The 10,854-nt window shown below is 40.5% G+C and overlaps 1 protein-coding gene across 1 annotated transcript in view; it reads right to left on the reverse strand.

Annotated features, from left to right (window-relative positions):
* Positions 1-10,854, reverse strand: part of Ndufs1 (NADH:ubiquinone oxidoreductase core subunit S1) — a 39,363-nt gene that overhangs the window by 15,274 nt on the left and 13,235 nt on the right. Inside the window, exons 7-12 of the mRNA XM_031368987.1 lie at positions 10,787-10,854; positions 8,175-8,309; positions 6,799-6,913; positions 4,049-4,194; positions 3,177-3,305; positions 32-66 (exon numbers count right to left, since the gene is read on the reverse strand). Coding sequence (XP_031224847.1) covers positions 32-66; positions 3,177-3,305; positions 4,049-4,194; positions 6,799-6,913; positions 8,175-8,309; positions 10,787-10,854 — 628 coding nt within the window. The remainder of the gene's footprint in view (positions 1-31; positions 67-3,176; positions 3,306-4,048; positions 4,195-6,798; positions 6,914-8,174; positions 8,310-10,786) is intronic.

The following is a 10,854-nucleotide window of genomic DNA, read 5'->3' on the forward strand; positions in this document are numbered from 1 at the left end:
TCGTATCTGTAAGTGAGGTCGACTGGGCTACCTATGAGGGCCACTTTTAAGTCATTATGAAGCCAGCTGAAACAAAACAATTTTAGAGCCAAATAAGTTAAGCATAGCCTTTGGTCTCAACAATTCTAAGTCCTACCTCTACTTACAATCACAAAATATCAAAAGCACAAAAGAATTCACTGACATTTAATCTTAACACATATAATTTAATGTATACCTTTCAAAATAAGAGTGCTGTAAAAATATATAAATAATTCATGGAATAAAAGTGTGGTAATCCTAAGTACAAGTCTAATATAAACAAAAACTATCATAGAATAACTGACCTGTAGATTTTCTTTCTCAGTAAATGTTATATGGCAGACTTAGTTATTTCTCAAATATCCATAAAAATAAACTGTCATTTATTTATTCTTTATTGCAAAGTACTATGGAGCTACCTCCTTCAAAACTACTGGAGTTTTTTGTTTTTTTTGTTTTTCAAGACAGGGTTTCTCTGTGTAGTCTTGCCTGTCATGGAACTCACTCTCCAGACCAGGCTGGCCTTGAACTCAAAGATCTGCCTGCCTCTGCCTCCAGAATGCTGGAATTAAAAGTGTGCACTACCACCACCATGCTATCTTTTAAAACTCTTTGTGAGTGTGGTAACTGCAATTCTTGTTTGTCTGAAGCAGTGCTGAGTTTACCTGTCATCCTGAAGCACTAACTCACTTTCATTCTCAACCATTTTTCAGATGAGATAATAATTTAGATAGATAATACAGCTGCCCTATTGTAAATGTCTACAACACAAATGAAAAAGACAGTAGATGTGAGAGGTGTTCTACAAAATAACTAGCCTGTGCTCTATAAAAAAGTAAAATGGGGGTAGGTGTGTACATCTTTAGGACCAGCCAAAGACCTGGGATGGGGGAGGCTCCAGGGAGGCTATGGAGTGACTCTAGCTGAGACTCCTAGCAGTAGGAATGTGAAGCCTGAAGTGACCCCTCCTGTAGCCTGGCAGGGGCCCCAGGGAAGTGATAAGGACACCAGCCTACCCACAAAACTCTCCACCCAAATCTTATCCTGTCTACAAGAAGGGCAGAGAGGGCTGGAGAGATGGCTCTGCGGTTAAGAGCACTGACTGCCCTTCCAGAAGTCCCAAGTTCAATTCTCAGCAACCATATGGTAGCTTACAACCATCTATAAGATTTTTGTGCCTCCTTCTGGTATACAGGCATAAATGTAGACAGAATATTATATATATAATAAATAAATCTTTTAAAAAAATTAAGATTGTTCCCTGAGTTTAAAATGTAGGTGGCCAGTTTTTGTTTTGTTTTGTTTGTTTTTTCTAGACAGGGTTTCTCTGTATAGCCCTGGCTGTCCTGGAACTCACTCTATAGACCAGGCTGGCCTCAAACTCCGAAATCTGCCTGCCTCTGCCTCCCAAGTGCTGGGATTAAAGGTGTGCACCACCACCACCACCACTGCCCAGCAGTGGCCAGTTTAAAAAAAAAAAAGAAAAGAAAAGAAAAGAAAGGAAAAGAAAAGAAAAGAAATGCAGAGAAAGGGGATAAAGGAGAGACTAAGGGAATGGCCAACCAATAACCAGCCCAACTTGAGACCCATCCCATGGGCAAGCACCAATCACTGACACTCTGATATTCTGTTATGCTTACAGACAGGAACATGTTGTCCTCTGAAAGGCTGAACCGAGCAGCTGACACAGACAGATGCAGAAACCCAGAGTCAAACAGTGGATGGAGCTTGGGGACTCTTATGGAAGAATAGGAAGGATTTCGGCCCCGAAGGGGATAGGAACTCTCCACAAGAAGACCAGCAGAGTCAACTAACCTGGACCCTTGGGACTCTCAGAGTCTAAACCACCAACCAAATAATATACACGGGCTGGACCTAGGCCTCGTAACTCATATGTAGCAGACGTGCAGTTTGCCCTTTATGTAGGTCCTGAACAACTGGAACAAGGGCTATCCCAAAAGCTGTTGCCTGTATGTGGGATATGTTCTACTAGCTGGGCTTCCTTGTCTGGCCTCAGTGAGAGAGTGAGTGCCTAGTTTCACAGAAACTTGAAGTACCAGGACCAGGGGGTGGGGATGGGGGAAGGGGAGGGCTGGGGGAATACCCATAGGAGCCCTCACCCGCTCAGAGAAGGGGAGGGGGTGACTGGAAGGGAGCAGTGAGCAAGAGGTAAAGTAAGTTAAATATAAATTAAATTAAAAAAAAAAAAAGTAAAAATGGGGCCTGAAATGTCATGACATTAATTGCAATGTGACTCTAGATAGATGCTGGACAAGAACAAAACTGCTATAAAAGATGGGGCTAAGGCGACAACTCAGTTGGCAGGTGCTTATGTAGATGCAAGAAAAGCTCTGAATTTAATCCCTAGTACCAAAATCAAAACAAAAAACAGAGGGTGGAACTGGCAAGACTGCTCTGCAGGTTAAGGTGCTTGCCACCAAGCCTGACAAGCTCAGTTCCATTCCTGAGACTCACAAGGTGAAGGGAGGGAACTAGCTCCTAAAAGCTGCCCTCTGATTACCAGGTATACGCTGCACTACAGCATGCTCATGCATACATTCATATACATACATAAAATAAAGTTCAAACAAACAAACATGCCCGTAATTCATGAAGAGAAGTGGAAGCTGAAGGACCAGTCTGAAAGTTCAAATTATGACTATATCATAAGATCTTGTTTTTGAAAAAAAGCAAAGGACAAGGTTTCATAGCACACACCTATAATGCCAGCACTGGAGATAAAGGAAGGAAGGGTTACTCTGACTATGTAGTGTGCTAGAGACTAGCCTGGGCCACATGAGACCCTCATTCATTAACAAGGAAGCCAAGTAGGGTGGTACATGTCTTTAATCCCAGCATTCAAGAGGCAGAGGCAGGCTGATCTCGTCAGTTCTAGACCAGCCTGGTCTACACAGTGAGTTCTAGGCCAGCCAGGGCTACATAATGAGACCAACTCAAAATAAAATAAAACAAATCTATAAGCAAAGACAGAGAGGTCGGGGTAGGGTAGAATGAATGTTAGGAATTTTCCTCTCCTCTAGTAACACTACAACTAGCACTTATTAGTAATCACCTAGAATATCATTCCCATATGTAAAACAAAGACAATCACATATTTTTAAGGTTCTTATTAAAAAAGGATTAAATTAAATTACCTCTTTCTAATTCTAGCATTAAACAGCGGTGCCTCAAAACGTGGATTTGTACCAACTAGAAGAACAACATCTGCTTCTTCCACACCCGCAATTGTGGTATTGAGAAGATAATTGGAACGTAAATCTGTGCTAAAAATATAAAAAATAACTCAAGTTTAAAAAGAAAAACAAACAATAACAACATAAAACCCTGCAAGTAAACTTAATATATGCTATAATATATACATAAAGTTAATACATGCAAGAGTCCACAGACTAGTCTCTGATCATAAATCCCAGTACACTTGCATGCACAAGTATTCATAAAGTAGTTGGCCTTGAACTTGAGCAGTCGTCCTCTCTCAACTACCACATGTTTGAGATTACCACACATACCACGATGCCAGGCAGGTGTGTCCAAATGAAACTAAACTTACAACATGTATTAAGGACTATATTCTTCTGTAAGTTTTAGCTTTTGGTTTCGTTTATTGAAGTCTTTTATTAGCATGTGTTAATTACACATGATGGGTTAGAATCCCACTTTCATACATATGTAATGTGATCACTTCTCATTCCCCCCAGAGCTCCCCTCTAACCTACCTCTACTTTCATGCTGTTTGGTTTGACTTAGACGCGAAAGCACACTGGTATGTTAGAAAACCCAGTGTGTCAGAAATTTGACAGTGATGTTACAAATGTGGCTCTTTTCTGTAACTAAAAGGGAAAACCTTAGCTGAGAACAGTAGCACTCATCTTCAATCCAAGTACTTAGGAAGTAAAGACAGAAAGTTCTTCTGCTTCAGAGTTCAAGACCAGCCTGGGCTACATGAGATTCAAAAATCAAAATGAAATCCAAAACAGAACCTGGAGCACAGCTTAATGTTTCTCACCCAGCTCCTTCAGTGGGGAAGATCTCTTCAGTGCATAAGTTGTCAGAGTCAACTTTATTAAGCAAGTCTTTCAGAGCTACTAGGGCTTCCGCATCCACCAAGCCTCCTGCAATCGCTGCTACAGCCTTGCCTTCAAAGCTCTGTAACTGGATACAGAAAAAAAAGAGCATCACTAAGAGACCTAATCAGCAAAGACCATGATTGTTCAGAAAATAAAACAAGTCATTCTCAAGTATCCAGAGCATCAGAATGCACAGCCATCTTTCCTGGGTTAGTATAGCTACTACTCCACACCAAAGAAGCGTTTTTTTTTTTTTTTTTTTGGCTATTTTCAAGACAGGGTTTCTCTGTGTAGTCCTGGCTGTCCTGCCAAAGAAGCTTTTTACAGCACCTGGAAAGAAGAACCACTAGAAACAATGCAGAGATCAACAAATTGTGGGGACCGCAGCCACAACAGACACATCTACACATGGCTCTTGCATCTATATAGCTCAAGTAACACCATGTGAAAGATAGAAGGACTCTAAGAGCCAAGGTACCAGAAGTCTGCTGTGAAACAGTATCTCCTAGAAAGGCTGCATAAACAAGACCAGAATAACAATATCAACAGACATTTTCACATGGGAGAAAATTTCTCAGGGTCTCACCTCTAGACAAAGAACTATAGGCAACTGACTGCTGGGAGAAAAAGAATTAGCTTCTCTCAGGAATGAACCCCTTATAGGTTTTCCTGTACAGAGCAGTCAGCCTTGAAATCATATATACACAAACAACAAAAATGGGATTGATAGGCTCTATTTGTATTTGTGCATGTATATAAATTTACATATATAACATATATACATAAAATATAAATATAAAATATTAAAATATTTTTGATGAAAAAGTTTTTTCAATAAAAAAGAAAAAGGCCAGGCGGTGGTGGCGCACGCCTTTAATCCCAGCACTTGGGAGGCAGAGACAGGCAGATTTCTGAGTTCCAGGCCAGCCTGGTCTATAGAGTGAGTTCCAGGACAGCCAGGGCTGTACAGAGAAACCTTGTCTCGAAAAAACCAAAGGAAAAAAAAAAAAAAGAAAAAGAAAAAGAAAAAGAAAGAGGCTATCAACTTGAGAGTGTGAGGGGAATGAGAGGGATTCAGGGATGGGTAACTAGGAGGGTCTGGAGGGAGAAAACAGAGAAGTGATGCAATTCTATTTCAATTACAAAAATGAAAAAAAATATATAAAACATGAATTTAAAAAGACATTGTTGTCAAAAAATATTAGCAAGTAACAAAATTTTAACTTTTTCTTTTTCTGGTGAATTAAATTAATTAGCATATGATTATTGAAATAACTTATGAGTTCTCAAAATACTCATACAGTCAAGGAATTTAATATATTTTAGGTCTGAATGCAATGAACCACTTAATTATATTTCTTTCTAATAAATTGATTCCTGCTGGGCAGTGGTGGCACACGCCTTTAATTCCAGCACTTGGGAGGCAAAAGCAGGGAGATTTCTGAGTTCGAGGCCAGCCTGGTCTATAGAGTGAGTTCCAGGACAGCCAGGGCTATACAGAGAAACCCTGTCTCGAAAAAAAAAGAAAGAATAACTATACACTTTATCAAATTTATCAATAAGAACATATTGAACAATATGCAAAGCAGAAAAAAAGGAAGGCGCATCTGACTAAAGAGCTTAACAGGGCTCACTCAGCCTAAACATGAGATGCAGCAGTAGTCTGTGGGGCCAAGGAGAGTGACTCCAGCTTGGCCTGAAACTGTGTATTTTACTTTAGGAACAAAGCAGCTTCGATATGACCTCTGTAAAATGAAAATCATAGAGTTATAGTTTACCTTAAATCCGACCTCTTCTAAAGTATCTCCCATTCCCCCTAGGCTTTTGTTCTTTGTCCAAAGTGTCTTTCATCAGGGAACTTTATTCTTTTCCCTTTTATTGGCTATGGTAATTAAACCCAGGCTTTTGCACATGCTAAGCATACTCAATACAAGTGAGTAAACCCTGCCCACCCCCCCTGCTCTGGCAAGCTCATATCTACTCTTAGGCTTTTTGCTCCAGAGTCACTATCTTTAGGAAGGCATCTTACTACCATAATTTTGGTTAGGTGTCCACACCCCTTACGTGTTTTCTCTCATATCAGTCCTGATAGAACAATAATTATGCCTCTTTCTCTAGCATAACAAGATGGAAGGTAGAGATCATGTGTCAGTAATCTATAGGTTAAATCCTAGAAAGTATCTAGCATGTCTGAGATATGGCTGTCAAAAATATCAAATAGAGGGCTGGAGAGATGCTGGCTCAACAGTTAAGAGTACTGTGGTCCTGAGTTCAATTCCCAGCAACCACATGGTGGCTCACAACCATCTATAATGGAATCTAATGCCCTCTTCTTGTCATGCAGGCATACATGCAAATAAAGCACTCATATACATAAATAAATTTTTAAAATGTCAAATAGAGACAAATTATAATCTTGGCAAAAAAGAAGAAAAGAATGGGTGTAGTGGCACATGCCTTTAATCCCAGCACTCAGAGGCAGAGGCAGGCAAGTCTCTGTGAATTTAAGGCTAGTCTGGTTTACATGGCAAGTTCCAGGTCAGCCAGAGCTATACAATAGAACCCATGTCTAAAACAAATAAAAGAAAGAAAAAGAGAGATAGAAAGAAAGAAAGAAAACAAAAAAGAAAGATATGCCTTGTCTTCATGGCAAAGCTGTTTTGTGAAAACTACACATTTCAATTTTTACCATTCCAGCTACACGAGAGAGTGCATCTTCCCAGGAGGTATAAGTTAAAAGCCCTTTTTCATTTCTGACCATTGGTTCAGTAAGTCTTTGACGTTTTAGTCCATCATAGGCAAACCTACACAAAAGAAATCATACAATATATAGAATATTGCTAAGGAGCAACTATAATTTTAAAGTTAAAAACTATAACAAATGTTACTTAAATAGAAATACTTAAGGTGTCAAAATAATAAATACCTAACACAAGGATGGTGGCAATAGATAGAGCTGCCTTACCATATACCTTTCATTCCAGTACTCAGGAGGCAGAGGCAGGAGGATTTCTGAATTTAAGGCTAACCTAGTCTCCAGAGTGAGTTCCAGGACAGCCAGACCTACACAGGAAGATATTGTCTTGAAAAAAAAAAAATCTTCACTTACTTTCCCAAGTACTGGAGATCAAAACCAGGGCCTGGAATATATTAGGCAAATGTTCTACAGCTCAGCTACATATCCAGCCCCTTTGCATCTTTGTTCTGAGACAAGGTCTAAGTCTCCCAGTTGTCCATAAATTCCATATCCTCCTGTTTCGGCCTCTAAGTAGCTTAGATCATAAGCTTGTGCCATTATGCCCAGCATTTATAACTACCCGAGTTGATTGTTTTTCTCATTCTCTTTATAAAAACTCAGATTTTTCAATAGTTTATACCATTTTGCAATATAAAAATGTCCATTAAAAATTGACTATGAGGGGCTGGCGAGATGGCTCAGCGGGTAAGAGCACTGACTGCTCTTCCGAAGGTCCTGAGTTCGGATCCCAGCAACCACATGGTGGCTCACAACCATCCGTAATGAGATCGGATGCCCTCTTCTGGTGTGTCTGAAGACAGCTACAGTGTATCATGCCCGAGCTAGTTGGACCGGAGCGAGCAGGCTGGAGCAAGGAGAGGTCCTGAGTTCAATTCCCAGCAGCTACATGATGGCTCACAGCCATCTGTACAGCTACAGTGTACTCATATAAATAAGATAAATCTTTAAAAAAAAAAATGACTATGAGGGCTGGGCAGTAGTGGCCACCTTTAATCCCAACACTTGGGAGGCAGAGGCAGATGAATTTTTGAGTTTGAGGCCAGCCTGGTCTACAGAGTGAGTTCCAGGACAGCCAGAGCTACACAGAGAAACCCTGCCTCGGGAAAAAAAAAAAAAAAAAGAAGAGCACTTGTTCTTGCAGAATAAACAAGTTCAATTCCTAGCACCCACATGTCAGCTCACAAACTGTCCATAACACTGTGCTACACACTGATATCCATAAAAGCAAAACATTCAAATACATAAAATAAATATCAAAAAATAATCATAGATTTTTAAAATCAACTGCAAAAAATTAAAGACAACACCTGGTTTTATCAGAGATCCATTCTTCATTAATATCTTCATGCATTCTTGGCAAAATCCTCATTACCTCTCCAGTTCTTGTGCTAACCACAATGTTACTTCCCACTGCATCCATTACATCTATGGACTCTGTCTTTCTGAGAAAATAAACATAATTTAGTATGCTGATTCTGAGAGTAAGAAGAATTTCTGGTACTTAGTGACTTCCATTATCAATTTTTCTTTTTTGGTATTTTGAGGCAAGTCTCATAAGCCCATGTTGGACTCAAACCCTCTAGGTAACAAATGACTTTGAACAAATCCTCTAGCCTCTGCATACCACGTGTTGGGATTACAGACAAATGCTATGCTCATCTCCCTCTAAATCTCTAAAAAATCAAAATCAAAATCCTCCCAAATACCATTTTATCACATATACACCAAAACATAAGAAGCTTTAATGCATTAAAAACTACTCTGTGAGGCAGGAGAGATGGTTCAGCGGTTAAGAACAATTGTTACTCCTACAGAGAACCTGAGTTTGGTTCCCAGCACCCACATGGTAGCTCACCACTATCCAACTCTAATTTCAAAGGATTCAATGCCCTCTTCTGGCTCCTTCAGGTACCTGCATACATGTAGGGTTCATACATAACTTAAGACATATATATACACATATATACACACACACACATATCACATAAAATAAAATAAATCCAAAACCAACTGTTTGGGGGGGCTGGAGAGATGGTTTAGGAGATAAAATGCTAGCTATGCAAGAATGAAGACCAGAATTCAGATTCCTAGCACCCACGTAAAAGTCAGGAGTACATGGCAGTCTTGCACTCTAGAGGCAGAGAGAAGGTTTGAGAGTGGAGGATGCAGGGCTAGGTAAGGGGACCTACTCTGGCTAGTCAGATAGCAACTGGCAAGCTTCAGGCTCAGCAAGAATGCAGCATGAGTCAACTGAGTGAAGGGGGGTTAGGAAGACACCTGATGTCAACATCTGGTCTCCACACATATGCACATGCACAAACACACCTGACTACCCTAAAAATCCGTAATGCTTGGGTATGAGTGGCACACAGTGTAATCCCAAAACTTGGGAGGCAGAGGCAGATTTCTGTAAGTTCAAGGCCACCCTGGTCCACACTGTCCAAGTTCCAGGACACTGTCTCAAGAAAACAAAAAATTTGTAATGGTTTGGCTTGATGCTGCTCCTCTCTCTCCTCACTAAAGACTAAGGACTATTAAAGTATATATGCACATACTTAAAATCTTAGAAAGAAACTATAATTTGTAGAGGTTTGTCCTACCTTTCAACTTAAGTAGTTATTTTCCATTAAAACACTTTATGGGGCTGGGTCAAATCACTCAGTACATACAGGCTACACAAGCATAAGGACCTAATGCCCAGAACCCACACAAAAGCTGAGTGTGGCAGTGATGCCTGCAACCTTAGCATCATGGAGATGGGGACTGGAAGATCACTAGGGCTCCCTGGTTACCCAAATCAGTGAGTTCCAGGTCCAGTAAGAGATGCTGTCTCAAAAAAATAAGGCAATAAGAAATTAAAGCCACCTAAAATCCGTATCTGGCCTCCACACACACAACCCTCACACACACACACACACACACACACACACACACACACACACACACACAGCAAACATAAAAGTGTAGATCAAAACCAATTAAAATTTAGGAAGAAATGACACAGAGATTTAAAAAAATAAAGGAGTGAACTAAAATTTCAAACCATGGCCAGCAGGAGGGTGGCTCAGAGGGGAAAGCCTTTGCTGAACAAGGCTGATGACCTGAGCTTGAGCTCTGAAAGCCCTATCAAGAGCCAGATGAAGTACAACTTCTTCTTTTTTTTTCTAAGATTTATTTATTATTATACATAAGTACACTGTAGCTGATTTCTGATGCACCAACAGAGGGCGTCAGATCTCATTTTGGGTGGTTGTGAGCCACCATGTGGTTGCTGGGATTTGAACTCAGAACCTTTGGAAGAGCAGTCAGTGCTCTTACCCACTGAGCCATCTCACCAGCCCCAAAGTGCAACTTCTAATCCCAGCACTCCTACAGTGTGATGGCAGGCAGAATCAGAATAGGCCAAGAGCTTGTGGGCTGGCCAGTCTGGTATATACACATAATGAAGAAATAAGAGACCTGCCTTAACAAGGTAAAAGGTAATAACTGATTCCCAAAAGTTGCCCTTCTCATGTGCACACTGGCATGTACCCACCATGAACACATAACCACAGGCACACACCAAATAAAAATTAAAAACAAATAATCAGGGATGGGAACATCTGTGGAGCCCTGGCTTAATAAGTACAAGAACCTGAGTTCCAGCCTCATCAAGATGTAAAAATGCTTGTACTCCCAGTGCTAAAGAAGCAAAGGATCAAAAGTCAGCCAGTCTAGCCTAATTGGTAAGTTATAGACCAATAAGAGACTGTGCCTTAAAGAAAGTAGACAGTGTTCCAGGGGATGACAGTAAAGGTTGTTTTTCTGGCCTCCAAATACCTGCATACACATTCAGGGGCACCTGCACCACACCCATCACACACACACACAAAATAACATCTTTTAAAAACACGTTGGTCAAAAACACAAAGATAAATACCTTGTTTCCCAAGGCCGGGCCGTAAAGGCATAAGGCTTAGAGGTTAGGGCCCCTACAGGGCAGATGTC

Source organism: Mastomys coucha, unplaced genomic scaffold (assembly GCF_008632895.1).
Source record: "Mastomys coucha isolate ucsf_1 unplaced genomic scaffold, UCSF_Mcou_1 pScaffold14, whole genome shotgun sequence".
NCBI classification, from domain to species: domain Eukaryota; kingdom Metazoa; phylum Chordata; class Mammalia; order Rodentia; family Muridae; genus Mastomys; species Mastomys coucha.